Source organism: Pocillopora verrucosa, chromosome 1, assembly GCF_036669915.1.
Source record: "Pocillopora verrucosa isolate sample1 chromosome 1, ASM3666991v2, whole genome shotgun sequence".
In the NCBI taxonomy this organism is placed as follows: domain Eukaryota; kingdom Metazoa; phylum Cnidaria; class Anthozoa; order Scleractinia; family Pocilloporidae; genus Pocillopora; species Pocillopora verrucosa.
The window spans coordinates 21,693,843-21,714,861 of record NC_089312.1 but is presented as its reverse complement, the minus strand read 5'-3'; the positions used below and the strand labels follow the sequence as shown (position 1 = coordinate 21,714,861).

The 21,019-nt window shown below is 38.5% G+C and overlaps 2 protein-coding genes across 3 annotated transcripts; both read left to right on the top strand.

The window, feature by feature from the left end:
• The first annotated feature begins 1,038 nt into the window (after window positions 1-1,038).
• LOC131769015 (uncharacterized) lies at window positions 1,039-6,798 on the top strand. 2 transcript variants are annotated; one of them, XM_059084752.2, is made up of 4 exons: window positions 1,039-1,260; window positions 2,379-2,539; window positions 3,448-4,372; window positions 5,111-6,798. In XM_059084752.2, the coding sequence occupies exons 2-4, from the start codon at window positions 2,409-2,411 to the stop codon at window positions 6,338-6,340; spliced, it is 2,286 nt and encodes a 761-aa protein (XP_058940735.2). In that variant the 5' UTR covers window positions 1,039-1,260; window positions 2,379-2,408; the 3' UTR covers window positions 6,341-6,798. The 2 variants fall into 2 exon arrangements, with proteins under 2 accessions (XP_058940735.2, XP_058940736.2); XM_059084753.2 differs by lacking the exon at window positions 1,039-1,260 and adding an exon at window positions 2,050-2,162.
• A 4,382-nt stretch (window positions 6,799-11,180) lies between these two features.
• LOC136278726 (integrin alpha-2-like) lies at window positions 11,181-12,831 on the top strand. The gene is made up of 3 exons (XM_066162010.1): window positions 11,181-11,250; window positions 11,513-11,911; window positions 12,548-12,831. Exons 1-3 carry the CDS (start codon window positions 11,181-11,183, stop codon window positions 12,829-12,831), a joined length of 753 nt encoding a protein of 250 aa, XP_066018107.1.
• The last annotated feature ends 8,188 nt before the right edge of the window (window positions 12,832-21,019 follow it).

Genomic DNA, 21,019 nt, shown 5'->3' with positions numbered 1-21,019 from the left:
TAGTTTACACCGTCTGCATTTTGGGAAATTTTGGGACACAGCTTCTTTAAGTAAACCTTCAGCAAAAAGTTTTCACTACCTCATTTTCCATCTGTTTGTTTCCTTCCCCTTCATCTTTTTCCACTCCCATTATTTTTTTCACATTTTCTTTAAAGCCCGGGCTTCACTGCATATTTTGTTATGCAGCATTTGCATTATGTCACAATAAATTATATCGAGTTACCGGTACATTTCAAAGACTTCTCAGTCAAATAACGTTACTCAATGATTTGCTCAAAAGAGAAAATAGTAGTGACCATCACGTTTGGAAATGACTGATACATTACGCATAGGTGATAGATATAAAAGTAATACTAAAAGACACCCATAATTTTTTTCTACATGAGAACTTAAATCTCCGGGAGTTTAAAGATAAAAATCTCACCTCACATGCCAACGAGGTGAGATTCTGTAGTGTTCTTAGCTGCGAGGATCTCTTAATTTCATCTCTTCACCGCAGTGCAAATACATGAATTTCATATATCTAAAACCATCATTCATTACTTGGATGGTTTATTTGGACCCAACACATTGACCAGTTGGCTTGTTAGCTCAGTTGGTAGAGCGCTGCACCGGTATCGCAAAGGTCATGGGTTCAAACCCCGTACGGGCCTGAATTTTTCAGGTCCTATTTTCAACTACTCGAATCAGTAGTGCTTTTAGCTGCGAAGATCTCCTAATTTCATGTTACGATTTGATTGCACAACAAATGCGTTTGAACCATTTGGACGATGTCTTCATTCTTTTACATCAACAAATTTTGACAGACAACGATGAAAACATAGATTTCTCGAAGCAGCTGGGTCATAACGTAGTGTTAATCCCCATTTATTGGCCTCCAGGAGGCTTTGTAGACGTCGATTTGCCATGAATCTGTAATAGCATGTAAATGATATGCATGGATTTTCAATCGTTTGCCACTCAAAAATAAAACATTGAATGACAACAAAACAAAACAAAACTTACCTTAACAAACGATGAAAAAGATGAAAGCAAATAACAAAATGATAGTGAAAGGAGGGCGAGGATGACAAAGACTCATGCCAAATAGCCAATAACTGAAGAAAACGAAATGGAGTGGGAACTAACTTGTGTCTCGCATGGCCCACATGATGATTCGCACGGCTCGCTGGCTCGCAACTTGTCAAGACTCTTGAGCTTCTACCTCCGAGAAAGGGGAATTTCTTTTCAGAAGGCGAGGGTTTGCGGGCGATAAGTTCGGTGGGTAAGAAGTTTTAACTTTTTCATCTCTCCCCGTTACACTTTCAACATTCTATAGAGATGTAAAATTTCCGTTTTTGCCGATTGTTGGAATCGACCTGATTTTCGCAAAGTTGAAGTCACTAAGACAATTCAATATTTTTCGGTTTCTCTGACGTACTTATTGTGAAATTTGTCAAATATCTCTGACGGAAATCTTTTGAGATGTGTAGGATGGATCTGTCACCTTTGCGCAGCAATCTTGTACGGCCAGAAATATTTAGTTATACCTTAAGTTCGATTCTCCCAATAAATTTTTCATTATCCTTGTCTGCATGGCTAAAATCGCGTATCACGCAGTTTTTTACCTTCGAGACGATTATCCAAATATTATTAACATATATGACTTGCAATTATTCAAATGGCTATTATTTGATAAAATTTTACGCAGTCATATCAAACAGCCGCTCTCAATCAAGTAAAGGGTGTGCATTTGTAACGCGAATTCAACTAGACAAAGTTCACGTATGCAAATATCTCCGTACCATTATTGAAATCATTAGCAGTTAATCCGTCCAGTATAAAGTCTTGGGAGATCCGGAGCTATATAGACTTAAGATACTTTGTTTATTTAGAGAATATATTGCTTATTTTTTTACCATGTTAAAGATTTTCCTTAAGAGTGAAGCGTTTTTATTCAACTACTATTTATAATGTACCCACAAAATTTGTGGCGCAGATGTTTTGAGATGCAAAACATTCATTAAGGTGATAAATGAGCCACAATAATAATGCACTTCTATAATAAATAGAGACTGGCGTTTTCTACATTGCATCTGTCTCTGCTTCTACCACCGCAGGAAGATCCTAAAGAAAAAATTTGAGTTTTTTCGGGAATGAAAATAGTAAACTACAGCAATCCGGTAAGGATATCGTAAGTTTGCTTTCTGACACACTATGGAGGATAATAACTTCAATAAGCAAATAGTTAGCAAAAAATTCAAGGAGTCAGTAGAGTAGGACATATTTAACGGAAATCAAGACAAAACGAATAAATTACTTTATGTTACAAAGTGTAATATTTTTAATCGCAAGTGATTAATGAGTTTAAAAATTTGATTTTTTTTCACTACTACCAGAGACGTGATTCAATGCAAATGTAAATCGACATGTCACGCGGCAAGATTAAACTAAGCATTGACTTGGTGGAAGCGGCTGTTGCCCACCGCCAATTCTTACAGCTTGTTGATGATCATCCAAGTCTATATGCTGGTCCACACGTTCAAAACGCAATCAGAAGGTAGGTTTGGTTCAACTGTACTGTTGATCAATCGTTTTAAATATTTAGGAGTATGGCCCGTGGGGATCGAAATAGAAAGCCACACTGTTTCATTTTTCAACTGTTCAAATATGTTTGACAACACGTCACGAAAACAGTTTTAACGAACAATCAGGGGCACAATTTTAAATGCAGAAAGTTTCATTTAATTTCAACGTCCCAAATATAATTGATAGATTTTTATCATTACTTTCACTTAAGCATATATATCGTAAAAGTTCGGTTAATTAAAGTTCGGCCCGAGAATAAGTCTGTTGCATGTAGAGTGCGACTTTTAAAGCGGCCGGTCAGAGTCATTTAGTTTCTGTCAGATGTGAACTGAACTAAGTGAAGAAGCTGAGAAATCAGAGGGTGGAAAGTTAAAGTGTAGGCTCACTAAATAGCGAGAGACAAAATGAGAATAATAAAATCAAAGAGTTCAATGTATCAAGAAATGGTCTAAGTATTAAACAATAGTCCTTTTGCTCTTTGTAGCACTGAGGGACTTCGGCCGAAGCGGCGCGAAAAGGTTCGTGAGTAATCGGAAAAAAATTTTCGGAGTGCATTTTTAACCCCTCTCAGCGTACTTTTTTTTATCGGACAGTCTTTTATCATGCTCGTGATAAACAAATCGAACTTCGGCTGCGCGGTCGTCCGATTTTGTTATCACTCGTATGATTACAGACCGAAGTGGACTCCACTCAGTCCTATTGCCATTATTTATTATTATTGTCCTGAAATGTTACGGTATTGGGCACCCATAGTATCCTCCTAGCCATGGAGTGTATCCAGTCCTAACGGTCAGATTACAAGAAAGCCTTTGACTTAACTTTAAACTGATTTTAACTATTTTTAACTATTTTTAACTTTTTTTTTTCTTTTTTTTTTAGGTATGAACTTTTCTGGCTGCCTTTGCTCGCTTATTCTACGACCTCAGAAATTGCGGCACCACTCGACATCGCGTGGGTTTGGCACGTGCACATGCTGTCACCCGTCAATTATGAAAGGGACTGCAACGAAATTACCTCTACTCTGCTAGATCACAAGATCCTAGTTGGAGAACAGCGTCAGAAAGGGCTTATTGAGGCCAAAGCTCTGTGGGAGAAGTTGTATCCTAGCGAGCCTTTTGAAGTTGACCTGACGGCCCCTGTTAACAATGCGCCAGATTTCAAGTCAAGACTTGAGTATGACATCGCAGCTGCCTGTACTCGTCAGAGAGTATTTTATTATCAGGTGTCCTTACCTCACTTTGAAGATAAGAAATTCTTGACTAAAGCAGTGGAGAGATATACATGGCATCTCATGCTCAAGAGAGATAACCCAGAAATGTTTCTTGTGCCTTGCTACGACTTTGACCTCATTTGGCATGCGCATCAGGTAAACCCACTGCTATACAAAAAAGACACCACGGAGATACTGGGTAAAGTACTCAAACATGATGATTCAGTGAACGACCGTCAGCCTGGCTCAAAGCTCAACATGTCTGAAGAAACAACCCGCGAAAAATGGAAAAACCTGGGCCAAGAATTTGCAGTGAACGGAGCCATGTTCCGTGGAGAGCCTCATCTTGAAACTAACACACTGGCAGGGCCCATTGACTACACTTGGCTGGCAGCACTCGAGTACACTGTAGATTTGACCAAATTGGAAGTTGAAGGTCTCCCTAAACCGAAAGCGTACACTATTAAAATCGATGTCATGAATGGTGAGCGGGTCCTTAAGAGACAGATTCGCGGGCCAAATGCCACACTTTCCGAATCCAGCAATGCCTTATCAACGTTTACGTTTAAAACGAAGAATAGCAGTAATCTGAAGGTAAGAGTTTTAATGCTTTAATAATTTATCTTCTATGATTCAGAGTTATTTATCAGTTGTCTCCTTCTCGTCTGATTTATTATGGTAATTACACTGAGTGCAATTTGGTCTGAAATCATCAACGTGATTTGAAATCAAAAGTATGATTTCAAGCCAAAATTGCACGACACGAAATTCGATTACACCTATTTTGAAATCGGAAAACTCGTTCGCTTAATGCAGTTTTTAGTTTGTAAAAATATTTTATTGAGCTGGTTTGTAAAGAGATGCAAAAGTTGTCTCTCATTTCCCTGCAATTTGAATGATTTCTTTAAACAAGTTTGAAATTGATTGGTTGTTGTGTTTTGGTAAAGGTGTCTCATTGGCTGGGACAAAGATGCGATTAAGAGCATAAAATGGTAAAATAAATCGCGCCGGTGAGAGCCAATCGGATTGCAAGGATCACATGTGATTTCACGCGCAACAATAAAGTGGCTGAGACATGAACACCAAGCCCAGTGAGATGAAATCTTGTTTAGTTGAATCAGTTTCGGGTAGTTAAGTAACGGTGGTAGGTGAAAAGGGTGATGATGATCAGGGAGACCACTGGTTGGCGGAATCGTCAATTGTACACCACTGGGATTTTGTGTATTGGAGGGCAATCGTTAAGTGATATTTCATAGGATTAATAAGTCGCTACCGGCAAAAGAAACATTATTTGGTTCAAAACCATCATTAACTTTGTATTTATTTTATCAGGTTCGCATTTATCAACCAAGAACATGCTCTTGCTTTACACATTCACTTGACGAGTCTGACCAGTACCTGTTTGTAAACCATCTGGTCGGCAAAGTTCCTTACCAAAGTACCGCCAAGCCTGAGCCAGAAACGCACGACTTAACTGTGGCTGAGAACTTCAATGTTCGGTTTACTACTGTAGTTCATCCCCCCAAACTAGATGGATACTATTTTACCGTGAGACCAGAGAGAAATTTCAGCCCAGTCCAACATCCCGGTCAGATATTAAGCTCGCCGACGCTCTTCCTTTCGCCAGCTTCTTTAGCTTCCCCGTCGGCACCTTGCGAAATGTCGCTCCATCGGGTACTTGACAGTGGGCTTCGACAGGCGTTTACCTGCCGAGTGGTGCACTCAGCTTTGTTGGTGTTCTCTTCCGTGGAGGTTATCAACCAATCTGGTTGCGTTGTTAGTACGGCTCACTTACTATGGGGGAGCATACTTCCTACGAAAGAACAGGTGAGCAAGCCACAAAAATGTTGCACTTTGGATGAGAAAGCAGGAGAAAGAGCAATGCTTATTAGAGGAAGCAAGGACTGGGGAGTCTGCATCGGAAAATGGGAAGGGTTTGTCAAGGGTGTTCCTGGCGTGCCTGGAATAAAAGGGCAGCCAAATAAACCAGGTGTAAAAGGAAAACCTGGCGTGAGAGGCCAACCTGGACATTTGTCCATCAAATTCTTCTCACTGTCCGGAACTAAAGAGTGGAAAGAGGTAGAAAAGCAGGGAGATCAGTTCTGGGTAAGTCTTAGCAAAAAGATGAAGCTCAGCATCGATTTGCGCACAGGCTTGATTTCGTTTCCTTCTGAAGTACATCACGTGCCAGAGGTAATTGCACTCGGATTTTCAATTGCCATTCTTCATCTTTTATGCCAGCCTTACACTCCAGTCGGAAGTACAGATTATTCAAAACCATCAGTTTGTACATCAGGACAGGCCGACAAACCAGGCAGAATTCATAATGAAGACCTTGCATTAATAGTGGCAGCCGGGTACTATGCTAACACTGTACCAACTAACTCATACCTAAAGTATGCGATAGGAGGAGGTGCCTGCGGTGGATGTGGTGGATGCGGTGGCTGTGGTGGCTGCGGTGGATGTGGTGGTTGCGGTGGATGTGGTAGCTGTGGAGGATGCGGTGGTAGCTGTGGAGGATGCGGTGGTTGCGGTGGTTGCGGCGGTGGCTGCGGAGGATAATTGACTGAGATGATGCTATAAATATTCATTGTAACAAAACATTGATGATCTGAGGCATTTAACTCATTAAAATAATCTGACTGCATTTTATTTCCGCAATTACGATACAGAAACCTTGCAGAAAACACGCATAGTATCGGCAAGATCACTTGTAACCTAAAGACACTGGTGAGAAACGGCTGAAGTTTGTGTGAACTTATAAAACTTTTCACGTTTGTGTCAACTTATAAAACTTTTCGATTTCCGACATTTTAGTTTTCTGAATGCAGTCATTCCTGAAAGATTTTTCTAGATGTCATGCAAAGAGGAAAAAAAACCCATCTCTTGGTATTTCGGAGGTTGACCCATCTTTGAATTTCTGTGTCACGCTTGTCACGCAACTGATATAATAAGTTGGAGAAGATATATTAATTGGAACTTAAATCTGGCTAGAATGTGGTAGAGCATAATTAACGTGATCATCGAAACAGCTAATAAAATCATAAATAAACAAGATAAGAGTGTCATGTTGGATTTTTTTGCAAATTGTAGTGATTTATGCAAGTTAACGGTGGCGACAAGTAAGCGCACCATGTACATTTCATAGTCGCTATCAAGTAAATTTTACCGGACTTTGAGTTCGTCTCAAGATAGAACAACGCAAATATACAAGGAAATTTTTATGGTAACTTCATAACCATCCTTTGCTCCTATGAAAGCTTGAAGCTCAGTAGATTGTGTCATATCGGTCATTGTTAAAACTGTCTTTGTTTTGATGCTACTTTTCGACATAGGAAAAGTATGTCGGACAAAAATATTCACCAAAAAATAAATATTTCTTTGGCAGCTTCAATAACGACAGGGGATTAAGTTTAGATGATAAAACAAAGGATTATGTTTACAGAAATACCGTAGGTCTAGTACATTCGTTACATGAGGTCACACAACTCGGATAATAATCATAGTGAAAATTTGCATATTTGAGCGGTCGAACGAAAAAAATTATTTCTCGAAAACTAAACTATATTTTTACAAAAAAACTACACCACAATTATTAGAACATATTGGGCTACAAAATATAAAAGTAGGAGGGAAAACAAATTTGGGTAACTTGCTGCTGTTTGTTTGATGCATGCTGACATTAGCTCTTAAAAGTTAAAAGAGCACACAATAACAATAAAGTCCTGAGATAGAGTTAATAAAAATATTAAAATAAATGAAATAGTTTACATAAGCTTCTTAAATAAATCAAGGCTATTTGAGTTCCTAGGAGATATTGGAAGGGCATTCCATTTGTGTATCGCTTGATAAGTTTGTCTTTGTTGGCCCCACTGGCACCGAGATTTGGGCACTTTAAATTTGTCTTTGTGCATAGTGTTATAGGGGTGGGTATCCCTTAACTGCATTAAATTAAATTCCCAGTCAATCAGCCCGTGCATGCCATCGCCTTTCTGATAAAACTAGCCAATCAAGTTCGTTAGTTGCCTCTGTTGCGGAGGAATGTTTAGCTTTATCAAGGATTGATTTAGCAGCTTTGTTTTGCAATGACTGAACTTTAGCCATTAGAGTTTTGTTGTGTTTGTTTTCCCACACAATATCAATATAATCCAAGCGAGGCAAGATCATTGATTTGATGCAAAGTTCTCTGGTGTGTATTAGCAATAAATGTTTGATCCTTCTGAGAATGCCAAGTCGTTGATTTACTTAGGCTGAAATGTAATCAACATGATCACTACAAGTTAAGGTTTCATTTATAATAACTTCCATGTATTGGTAACAATCTGCCTTGTCAAGGAACTCGCCACAGATTTGTAAGGTAATTTTCCCGAGGGACTTCAGCCTTTGTGAACTCCGAGTTATCCTAAACTGAATTTCCCTTGTAGCGTAATATTCTCTTATTTGAATGCTTTTATTTCTACGTTTTAAAGTCCTCGTTCAGAAAATTTTGGCTTTTTCCTTTCTCTGAGTCTCGTTATCGACAGTACGTGATATGTGTTACTGTGCAGTGTATAGCGTGCATTTGAGATCACAGTAACCTTTAGCACCACAGATAGATAATTACCCCGGTCAATGAGTATCAGATCTTTTTGCTGAGTTGTTTGTCGATAAAAAGATCAAATCTTAATTAAACGATATTTTTATCCAGTTGCAGTGAAACCACGAAATTACAACGTGACTTTTATGTCTAGTTCATGTACTAAACAAGCCTCTCCGTTGCTGAAGAAAACTACAAACACCAATTGCTCGCTTTTATTTTAACTTTTAAAAGTCCTTATTCTCAGAAATCGTTTTCTTTTTCGTTTCTCTTCGTATTCTCCCGATCAGTATCGACAACTCCTGATATGTGTTACTACGCGGTGTAAAGTGGTCATCCGAGATCACGTAACGTTCAGCGCCACAGGCAGATAATTTCCCTCGTTACATGATCAGTTCGTTGATTAGGATGTTTGTCACTAGATCAAGACTTTACGAAACCTTAATCCAATTGCAGTGAAACAATCAGCTTATGTTACCACTTAAATATCTAAGTCATGTTCTAAATCGGCTTCCCTGCTGCTGAAGGTCAAAGTAGCTAAGAAAAACTAGTCACGCAACAAGGGCATTGCTCAACAGAGAGAGTACGCGGAAGAGTTCCACACGTTTCATGCAGGTTGTGAAAACCGCCTGTACATGTTAAGCTAAATTCAGATTCTCCACCGTGCACGGTATTCGAACGTCTATTTGAAATATTTAACCTAAGGAATCCAGAGAAAGTACAAAAGGGGATATCTTCTTTTTCGAAAACGGAGCAAGTTTGCACCTTAAGATCGAACGTGACAGAAAGACCGGTTATAGTCTGGCTTTCCTGTCAAGGTGAAGCTTTTTCGAAAATGATTTAGCACATGCTCAGTCTTGTGGAAAGTAATTTTTCGTCTACCAAGCTGAAATACGGAGATATGAGTAATTGCGGGCTGTTTGCAAAAAGCAGTGTAGCCGTGAAAAATTGCATTTTGTAGAAGAACAGTGTTTGAACCGTAATGTTGATTTTTTATCAAACCATGTTTAAATAATAGGAAATACCGTTGACTGGTTATGTAGACTAGAACTGAATTTGGTGATCAGGTGATATCCGTCGTTCTTTCAAATTCCATTTTTTTAGAACTTCCCTAAATCAACTTCAACGCAAAGTTTACGAAGACTGCGTGCTAAATAAAGCTTCAGGCTTCCACGTAACTCAACAACTTCAGCCTTCCCGTCACAGCTTCTGCTACATTCTTTACCTTCGCCAAAGTCCTTGCTGAGAAGGAATACACGTACAGGGATTTCTTTCTGCCTATACTATCAACAAAGCGAAGACAACCAGCTTCAAGAAACTTCAAAGAACGCATAGAGCTCTTCAAACAACCGACGCTAATCTCTTCGCGACGAACTGTTCCATTAACGGCGCTGGATTTCTTTCGTTAGCAGTGGTGTCGGAAGATTTAATGTTCTCTCATTTACCAAAAATGTTAACCATTATTGACACAAATTACCTGAACTAAGAAGTGAAGAAAGAACTCTCGATTGGCAACGTTCGTCCACGGTTTAGCCAAATAAAGTCAGTCGTCCTAAACACCCAATAGTCATGCAAGTGGCCCTTTTTAGTTACAGGGTCAGCAATTACTTTTACTAGGTCACCCTAATTTGCATTAAGTCAGTTTCTCCAAGAAATAATATAATATTGTCAGTAATTTCATGAAGTAGGATTAAAATCAAACCACGAAGCAGAATCACTTTGCCTTGAGGTAAAGAAGATCATTGCGTACTCATTTTTTAAAAGCCTTAGTGGTGCTAGTTAGTCGCTTCGAAGATAGAACAACTTAATCGGTAATACGGATGTAAATGGCGGAGGCCGACTCAAATCTGTCACGGAATCATTACATTTTTCTGTCTTTCGCATGTTTACTTTGGTTCGTTTTAAAACGTGATCAAAGTATTGCAATAAACCTGGTTCTATTTCTCAGAAGTAAAGCTATGCTAACAGTTTTGATGTACAAAGGTCTGAAAAGGAAACAGAACTACAGCAGTGTATATGGAAGAACAAAATTTCAATGGTAAGGGTCGGCCGTAGGAGATGTAAAAAGCAGACGTCGAACTGATAAGCTTCGACGATCCGCCGTTTGGAAGTCGATGACCTACATTTTTGCACAAAGCAACACTATCACTAATAAGTTATGGACAAAAAGAAACACATCAGCCAACCATTGTATCTTACGCCGAATATCAAGCCAAAATAAAGCTCAACACCTTTTCTCAACCGGCATCACAAATACGTGAGGGAACAAAAGACAAAGACAATCTCTGTTCACAGTTTCCTGACAACTTACTGTCACAATTCTATTGCGCTTTAAACGTGCAGCTGTGGCCACAGGTACCTATAGCACGATTAACTGATATTTCTTTTGATTCGTGATATGATCAGTCTATGAATTTCGAGAGCTGTTTGCCTTCAGACATCAAATCCAAGCTTGAACAGTATTTTGATCTCAATAAAAGACACATTGATAAGAGAACTATAGGTTTCAATACAGTTCATGGTTATTCGCAGTGCTAGAAATTTCCTTATGGCTGAAGGTCAGAATAGTAAAAGAAACAAGAAAAATAACAATGTATTGTGTGACTGTGTGTTCTTCAAAGCTGAGTAACAATGTACGTGTGATTAGAAAGGGAACGTGCCATCCTTGCCAACTGAAACAGTCCAAATTTGGAAACAAATAGTTGAGCTGTACTTGAGGTAAACAGTGAAAAGGAAGTTAATTTCTCTATAAAAGTACGCTAAAAGGTGGGTGAATTTCAAACCTGCAAGTCAGATCTAAACAAGTCGAAAAAGAAGGACTTCGCAATGTCAAGAATTCCTCTGTATGTTGCCTTTGCAATGTGCCTGCTGATATTCTTTACAGCATCAGTTCGGAGTAAGTTGTGTTACGTGAGTTTTGAATTCTCAGCAATTTATAGAGTCAAAGTTTATATTAGATTCTTTTTAAAAGTTGATTAACGATCTAAAAATCTCAATCTTTTCCATAGTCACGCACTTGCACACGAATAGGCTCTCAGTAAAATGAAAATGATATCAGTTTTGGACCCATTGGTCCTGAACGGAGTTGTTTTCTACGAAGAAATTTTTAGCGAGCTGTAGATAATATCAATGGATTCATTTGAATGGTTCTTTTCCAGCTTTCAAACTTCCTGGTGCCATCGACACTGCAAAGAGGCTCGAGGCAAATTTCGTAAAAGCTAAACCTAAGCTTCCTAGATTTCGGTCTTTCTTCCAAATACCTGCTTCAAGAGAGGTTCACGATGTCGTCGTCATCATGGATGGCTCGGGATCGGTTTCGTCTTGTGAATTCGACAAAGCAAAGATGGCGCTTCGTTACCTATTAACCATGAAAAATAATTACGTGGACCTTAAGTATGCTGCGATCACTTTCTCGGATTCTGCCACTGTGAATTTCAATTTTTTGCCGGAGTATTTCGCAGTCGGTCAGATGAATAGAATCACTCACCCGGGAGGGGGCAGTAACACTCAAGCTGCATTGGTGAAGGCCATGGAATTATTTGAAAACTCCTGGGCAGGTAAACCGTTCATACATATCGTAACATTAGCTGCTTCTTGTATGAGAATGAGAGACAGAAAAAAGGGAAAGTATAGGAAATAATACAAGGCCGCTAGGATAATACTTTCTTCTGTAAGTAACTTACATAAATGTCTGTGAAATGAAATGAAAACCTCAACTTCGCTCTCCGGAGTTTTTTTAGGAGAGATTCATCTTTATTTAACAAATAGAGAAGCCTTGACTGTGCTCTGTTCTGTTGTAAAGCTGGTAGGAAGCGGCTGGAACAAGAAAGAAGTGCACTTCTTTCAATTAACGAAAAGAAAAGCTGGAAAAAAAGTCCGGGAAATGGTCGTACATAGTACAAATTGGCAGATAACTGGACAGCTTTAGCTCAGCCCTTTGTTTTGTACTCTGATAGCGCACCCTCATTCAGTTCGACTAATGACAGCGCGCGTTATATTCCAACTTAAAGGAAAAACCTGGCCCACGCATTTGTATTCCATATATGGTAATGCTGTCGAATGAAATAGTTAGCCTTTGCCTAAACTACGCAAAATACATTCTTAGTAAAGGAGTTTTATATGAAACCGCATGGGTTATTTTTATTCCTTCGTTCAGCCTTAAATTAATTAGGCTTTTGTTCCATGTTTTTAAGGCCGACGTCCAAATGCAGACAAGAAAATAGTTTTACTCGTCACAGATGGAGGATCCAATTCCTTTTCTCAGACCAAAGCAAAGGCCCAAGAACTGAAGAAAAGTGGTATAGAAATTTTCGTTATCGCTGTCAGTGGCTACTTTAACGGAATAGCAGAGATAAAGGAGGTGGCTTCAACTCCACCGGAAAAGTTCTTTTACGCGGCTTCAGGCCTTTGGGAGGTGGTGAAGCAAATTGCAAAGCATATCTCTCCCCCAGTGTCAATTGGAGACTATAAATGCTGAGCATGATCGTCCTTGCTGAATTAAAAAAAAAGAAGGTAAAGACCCTTCTTAAGTTTGAAACATAGTTTTTTTTGGAAACATTCATTGTTTGTACAAGTTGCTCTTGATCAGATGAAAAATTTCTTTGCTCGGTAGTTTCGTCAAAATCTATCTGAAAGAAGCTCAAAGTTTGCATAGATGGAAACACTTTCTGACCATTTCGAGTTTTCAATTTTCCGCCACAGGCCATCTTTCACCTCCTTTGTGATATGGCCGTTCTTATCATAATTAAATAATAGCACGGATAATATTGGTAACCAGAACTAAAAAAAATGACACAAGATTCAAAATTGATACTCTCGGTGAAAATTATATTTTTAAAATAGCTGATACTTGTTTCGTATTTTCTGCAAATGTTCTGCTTTTTATATTGTCAACGAAGCTTACAGAATATTTTCAACTATCTAACGCTGACCTTGTTTAGCAAGAGAGGTCTTCCCTTAGGAAATGCGTTTTTGTTGTAATTTTTGGTAGTTATAGCTCTATGTATCAATTGACTTTGCAATAAATTTCTATTTGTTTAGTGATCGAAGAAAATACAATTTTCAATAAAATGCTGCTTTTATTTTCTGCTCTGTCTCGTACGAATTTTGAGTATCTCGTTACAGCTACTGTAGATCAACTGGTAATTATGTCATAGAAAAACAGCACAAATTAAAAACAGAGGAGAGGGGGTAATGGCTACCTTTTTGCCAAACGGAGAGGGGGGGGGGGGTCGGGGTAGGGTAGGATGCGTTGCCCTTCTCGCTCTGAATTTTTCGAAAATATCTCTGAAGTGAACTAACCGACTTTTGTTTATGAAACTTTCCTGTTAAATATTTCCTTTATCACGTAAACATAGATTTAATCACCAATCACAGATTGGGAGTGACTTCGGCAGAACTCAGTTGGAAGTTAATTGGTCGTTACTTAATGAAACATGTACCTATGTCGACTTTGGTCCGTATATGAGTGAAAATTCGATCAAAAACCAAGATCCATGACTAGCCGTGATAAGACAACACAAGTATTCGAAATGACGAGTAAAATGTGAAGCGAAGAAGGTTTAATGAATTGACTGAGAATTTGGTTAAAAGAAAAAAACCTAGAATGTTTGTTGTTCGTAAGAAGTCCTACTTTGGCAGGACGACCGCACCCCCAAAGATTTGTCCCCATGGACAAAATTTTTTTCTGCGAAGAGACAAATAGGTCGCATTTGGTGTGGTCAACTGATGACAGGATTTTGGGTTCAGTGTTAGGGTTAGGGTTTTTATTTTATGGCTGTCTAGTTTTTCATGTACTTTGAGGTTCTCCTCTCAGGAGAGATTTGCTTATAGTTATACTATATTTTGGTCTTCCGATTGATTCATTCTGCAATCGGAAAGCGGGAAATCAAACTGGTAAAGTTGTAGTTGAGAAGTAATTCTCAGTATTTTGCAATTTCTAATCAACTCGCAAAGCAACAATACAACTGCTTCACATTATCAACTCAATAGATAAAACATAACTATCTTACAGTAGCGATTATGTCTGTTAGAGGACAGCGCGCCCATAAGAGGTTTCTCTTAGCATTGAGAATTTTCGCAAAATAATTTTGCCAAGATTGGATCAGGCAAAGACGGCTATAAATCTGGTAGAAATAAAACTGTAGTCTTATAGTGCTGAGTGTGTATTTGTAGCTAGAGCCGACTTTCACTCCTGTTCCGTCAAAGTTTTGTGAGCCAGATAATCTGAATATCCCTTGTTGTGTGTCATTTTATTTGTATGCATTTATTTTTACCCTTGAAAATCCTCGTTCAGAGAACTTTGGCTTTTTCCTTTCTCGGAGTCTCGATCGGTATCGGCAGTACGTGATATGTGTTACTGTACAGTGTAAAGTGTTCATCCAAGATTAAGCTAACCTTCAGCACCACAGATGGAAAATTTTCCTCAGTAACGTGTTAGGTTATTTATCGCTAAAGATCCAACCTTACTCAAACGATATTTCGATCTAGTTACAGTGAAATTATCAAATTACAACATGACTCATATATCCAATTCGTGTACTAAACAAGCTTCCCTGTTGCTGAAGGTCAAATCAGCTGAAAAATTTTTAATCACTCAGCAGGGGCATTAACAAACAACTTATGGAAGAATTGAAACTTTTCATACAGGCTGTGAAACTCCACTGCGTTCGTTCGTTGAGCCCCAAATTGAACAAGTTAACCAAAGAAAGCAACGGAGGAAATACGAGCAAAAGTGTTTATTTTAGCTAAATTCTTTTCGAGAAACGAGTCAAGCTTGCACCTGAAAGATCGAACTTGACAGAAAGATAGCGGGTTACTCTCTGGCTTCCCCGTCTAGGTAAAACTTTCCTAAAAAAAATCAATTTTGCAAATGCTCAGTCATCTTGAAAGTAGTTTTTGTTTTGTTTACCAAGCTGAATTATAGAAATGTGAGTAATGGCGGGCTCCTTCGATAGAGTTATGCTGTGAAAAATTACATTTTGTCGAAGAACGGCGCCATGTAAATTTATGTTTACTCATTATATACGAGAACTAGAAACACTAATTGTTTGCTTTTATCTTTACCTCTAAAAGTCCTCGTTCTGACAAATCATAGTCATTTTCGTTTCTCTTAGTATTGTCCCAATCGGTATCAACAACACGTGATATGTGTTATTATGCAGTGTAAAGCGTTCATCTGAGATCACGATAACCTTCAGCACCACAAACAGTTAATTTCCCTGGTTATATGATCAGTTAGTTAATTAGGATGTTTGTCGCTAGAGATCAAAATTTAGTTTAAACGAAACCTTAATCCAATTACAGCGAAACAAACAGCTTACGTTACCAGTCATATATCTTAGTCATGTTCTAAATCGGCTTCCCTGTTACTGAAGGTCAAAATAGCTAAGAAAAAAATTAGTCACGCAGCAAGAGCATTGCTTGACAAAGAAAGTATGGATGAGTTCCACACGTTTCATGCAAGACGTGAAAACCGCCTGAACATGTTGAGCCAAATTCAGATACTCTACCGCGCACTGTCGTTGAAAGTTTATTTGAAATATTTAACCTAAGAAATCCAGAGAGAAAGTACAAGAAAGGATATCCTCTTTTTCGAAAAACAGAGCGAGTTTGCGCCTTAAGATCGAACGTGACAGAAAGACACGTTACAGTCTGGCTTTCCTGTCTAGGTGAAGCTTTTTCAAAAATAGTTTGGCACATGCTCAGTCCTGTGGAAAGTTCTTTTTTGTTTACCAAGCTGAAGTACGGAGATGTGGGTAATTGCGGGCTGTTTGTAAAGAGCGGTGTGGCTGTGAAAAATTACATTTTGTAGAAGAACAGTGTTTGAACCGTAATGTTGATTTTTATCAAACCACAATGTACGAGTATTAAAAAAAGTATCGTTGACTGGTTTTGTAGACTAGAACTGAATTTGCTGATCAGGTGATGTCTGTCGTTCTTTCAAATTCCTCTTTTTGTAACTTCCCTTAATCAACTTCAGCGCAAAGTTAACAAAGACTGCGTGCTAAATAAAGCTTCAGGCTTCCACGTAACTCAACAACTTCAGCCTTCCCGTCACAGCTTCTGCTACATTCTTTACCTTCGCCAAAGTCCTTGCTGAGAAGGAATACACGTACGGGGACTGCTTTCTGCCTATAAAATCAACCAAGCAAAGACAACCAGCTTCAAACGACTTAAAAGAACGTTCAGATCTCTTCAGACCTCTTCAGACTACTGAGGCTTATCTCTTCGCGACGAACTGTTCCAACAATGGCGCTAGTGTTTTACCGATTAATGACGATCGTCATCCTCGCCTTTTTAACTGGTCAATGTTGCGGTAGGAACCCATTTTGGTTCAGACCCACTCCAAAGCGTGATCAACAGTATTATCAGTGTAAGTATAGAGGCACTCAGGTTAATTGTTTTTATTGCCAGGTCTCCTTACGTTATTGTCAAAGTGGGAAACTATAATTTCATAAATGCCAGTATTTCAGTGCTACATTTTACACCCTCAAGGAATTCTTCAGTTAACACCACTACGAGAACGAAGAGGACGAGAAGAAAAGAGGAACTCCTTGTTTTCTTTGGCGTTGAAATACCACTACAGATAATGAGGGTGGTACGATTTCGTCATTGCATCAGGATAAAAAGAATTATTCTTTATAGCGAAATAAAACCTTTTGCCGCAACCGAATCACTTTTTTCGCTAGACAAATACTGGTTCAAGTGCTCCCAGAATCTTAAATGAGTGTATAACCATGCTCTATGTAAAACTCAAAGATCCATATCACTCCAATGCGTTTGATGGGCGAAAGGTTAAGTTCGCTCTATGTTGACTTTGTGAAAATACTTGAACTTTATTAGGATTTTGATATAAGTACACGCAAGTAATGCGTTAGCGCGTTTTGTGTGTGCCAGTGTCAGTGTATGTCAGCTCCTTGTGGAGAGCAAGCAGAGCATGTTTTTGATTCATTTATTTGGTTACTCATATACTTTTTTATAGCATTTCAACACGTGCCGACTAAAAATGAAACCGCAACGAAATTGGTCACCAATTTCTTTCGCATACCCCTCTCGTACTTGTCTCAGATTGGACGGAGCAAGAGGCAAGTCACACAGGAAGATATCGTGGTGATTCTGGACCGTTCAGGTTCGATTGGGGACTGTAACTACGAAAAAGCAAAGCAAGCCTTGAAGACCATGCTTGACATTGCGTCAGAAATAGGATATGACAACAGATATGCAGCAGTGACATTTGCAAGCCATGCCACGACCGATTTTACTTTTGTTGCCAATCCGGACGCAGGAATTAAGATAAAGAACCTTCCCTATATCCGTGGGGCAACCAACACTCAGGCTGCATTACAAGAAGCAAAAAGGGTTTTTGAAGATCCTTCTTCAGGTATGTGCAAATTTATTTTCGATTGAAAGCTTTCATTTTAAGCAGAGAGCGTCAACAGTTACAACAGCATTTCTCTAGAACAATCTGGAATCTACGGCTCCATATGGTAATGATCTAAAGTTCTGTTAGTCATTAAGTTATAAAACTATAACCAAAACCAAGCCAGCCTCGATTTTGTGCATAGATGGTATAAGTCTTTCTCTGATAGATGAATAAAGGGGGGTAAGTTTCTAATTAAAAGAAACTGTGCTGCTGCGTCGGTGGGAGAGTATATCAGGGTAGCTTAGTAATATCAACTGAGTTGGTAACGTAAATTGGCCACCGTAAAGAGTTTCAAAGCTGACGTTTCGAGCGTTAGCCCTTCATCAGATTTCACTCTGACGAGGGATGAACGCTCGAAACGGCAGCTTTGAAACTCTTTACGGTGGCCAATTTACATTATCAACTCAGTTGATAATACTAAATTACCCTGTTTCTCTGATAGAGGTTGCGATGTGATCGATCATAAGTTCTGCCGCTACAATTTAACTATTGGCTACATGCTTAAGGGACACATTGAAAATATTGTGTGCTTTCCACAATAACTCTAAGTCAAAGTCAGTTACAATGATCTTTGATAAACCAGCTTAATACTTTACGTCTTAAAATTAGTTTTCATATTCTTTACACTGTTCTCTTAATGCTTTCAATGCCGGGTGCTGATAAAGAGAATTTGTTTGACAATCTGGAGCTTCTTAAATTGGCGATCACTTCCTTTGTTATCTTAACTTTACATTTGATTTAAGGGTGGTACTCAAAAAAGAAATTAGAATTTACTCAGCCTTTGGGGTTAAATGACTATGATTTTTAGTGAAAAAAAAACTTGAAATACGTTCACTGTAAAACCTACTTACTGTATTCATTTGTCCTTTTTCAAAGGGAAACGTCCGGGTGTTAAAAAGATTGCTTTCCTTATCACCGATGGGCAATCAAACGTTGATCCCTGGAAGACCATACCAAATGCTAACTTATTGAGGGCTAGTGGTGTGGAGAATTTTGTCGTTGCTGTTGGAGATTACAAATCAGGAATCAGTGAAATCGTGGAAATAGCTTCGCCAGACCGTAAATACCACGTGTTCCGCGTCGCTGACATGAATGGCTTCCTGGATGTTACAAATTTGGCTTTTAAGTTAGTTGCTCCCAAAAAATATGCAGCTTTAACTCCTCATAAGAAACTTTGTTAAAACGATAAATATCAAACTTGCCTTCTATTTTAAGTCGTAGTTTCAAAGGAACAGTAATTCAATATAACTTATTTTAGCAATTAAGTAATTAGTTTATTATTTCCCTCAAGTTTGAATATCACATTGTAATGGATCCAAGGTCAAGTAGGAATCGTAGGAAACGTTTTCAACCTTTAAAATAGAGGATTTTGTGAGTTCGTTTTGTTTAATATTGATTGAAAGAAGAGCTCTATTGCTTTCATAGTAAGTTTGGTTAACAAAGGAATGTAATAAACGAAGGCGCTAATTCATGGCTTAGATTAATTTGTCAATTTTTAATTTGTCATTAATGTTATTACGTCAAGTTTTGTGGTCACTTTTTGTTAGACGTTCAAAAAGGTGGGAATGGAGAATTTGGGCACAAAGGTGGGAGAATACTGCTGAGGACTGCGTCTGCAGGATTTATGGGTAGACGAAGAAATTAAAAAACAACTTCATGACCGGGAAAAAAGTTGGATATTATCGTTTTCTAGATGGCTTTTACTTAGCATAAAGTTGTATTAAAACTCCTGCTCTACGAACTGTCAGACACTTTTCGTTCTATAGTAAATTGCCATCTCACGATGTTATGAAGCAGTAAGTTTGCATAAATTGAGTTATTGACTAAATCGATTCATGAAGACTGGCATGACACTGTGGAGAGGCGCAAAGTAAAACTTTTAAAGAACCCCCGCATGATCTAATAGGTTTTTTAGTCAACAACCGTGCAACTTTGTGGAACAATTGAACTGTGCAACCTGAAGCACTTGACGAACGACTGAGTTTCATCCTAAAATATTGCAATTGTTGATCTAAGAGAGCAAATGGGCCAGGGCAAGAGACAATGAATATCGTGCTTTGGACCATCATTTCGCAGATGACGGACTTCCTCGATGTTTTTTCAAGGTCTACCAAGCAGCGTTTCTGGGCGGGGTTACTTTTGGGGCAGCTTGACATCTTTTTTTCCTTCACTAAGCTTGATGAGAATGTCAACGATCAGGAGAATTAAACCAAGTCACAGAGCTCTACGACAAATGTGCTAAATAGTCTCCGGTGTTACAAAAGGTAACATCATGTGATGTTGTTTTTTTCGGGGGAAGTTGTAAGAATATGTTTTGATTATTTCATTCTAATCAAATACTTCCAAGCAAAAAGGAAAGTTAAAAAATATTCTGATTATAATACTATGGGAAACGACCAAGGATATTTTGTATAACAGCCTAAGGTCTCTAAACAAGGCATTCGTTTTCATGACAAAGTCATTTAAAGAAGGGAATTGCAGTAGTGAAACGAACGTGTCAGCTTTAATAACAATAGGCTTTCTTAAAATGACCGCGCATGGCCATTTTGGTCAGTGTTGGTAACAGCTTTAAAATACACACGGGATTTTGCAAAATTTTTGATTAACATGAAGCGGTAAATTTTTAAAAACCATTGGAAATTCTTTTGATGCAAATACTTACGATGGGGTGGACGGTGAAGGTGATACTTGCCCTCTAAAGCAAAAGCCGTTATATTGTACAGCACGTAGCATCGATGAACATTAGATATGGCCGAATACATAGCCGAACAGCTGAGGCAGCTCATGCTCACATTGTACCTTTAGGCACAACCTCTAAAGACTTGAATTATTTTCCGTTAAATTTATTGTTATTTATTTGTTCTTGTTCTGCAATTGATTAATTGGCAGCTGTTTCAGCTGAGAAGGAGATTAACTGATATTTCTCTTAATTAGTAATATCGATCAGTCTATGAATTTCGAGGGCTTTTTGTCTTCAGACATCAAATCTAATCTTGAACAGAATTTTGATCTCAATAAAAGACACATTGATGAGATAATTATAGGTTTCAATACACTTCATGATTATTCACAATGCTCGAAACTTCCCTATGGCTAAAGGTCAGAATGGTAAAAAGAAACGAGAAAAATAACAATGTATATATTGTGTGACTGTGTGTTCTTCAAAGCTGAGTAACAATGTACGTGTGATGAGAAAGGGAACGTGCCATCCTTGCCAACTGAAACAGTCCAAATTTGGAAA

Excerpts from the sequence above, each read along its gene's own strand:
- LOC131769015 (XM_059084752.2), top strand. The coding sequence starts at position 2,409 with ATGTCACGCGGCAAGATTAAACTAAGCATTGACTTGGTGGAAGCGGCT. Across the intron at positions 2,540-3,447 it reads GTTCAAAACGCAATCAGAAG|GTATGAACTTTTCTGGCTGC; the intron begins GTAGGTTTGGTT and ends TTTTTTTTTTAG. Across the intron at positions 4,373-5,110 it reads AGAATAGCAGTAATCTGAAG|GTTCGCATTTATCAACCAAG; the intron begins GTAAGAGTTTTA and ends TTATTTTATCAG.
- LOC136278726 (XM_066162010.1), top strand. The coding sequence starts at position 11,181 with ATGTCAAGAATTCCTCTGTATGTTGCCTTTGCAATGTGCCTGCTGATA. Across the intron at positions 11,251-11,512 it reads CTTTACAGCATCAGTTCGGA|CTTTCAAACTTCCTGGTGCC; the intron begins GTAAGTTGTGTT and ends GTTCTTTTCCAG. Across the intron at positions 11,912-12,547 it reads ATTTGAAAACTCCTGGGCAG|GCCGACGTCCAAATGCAGAC; the intron begins GTAAACCGTTCA and ends CATGTTTTTAAG.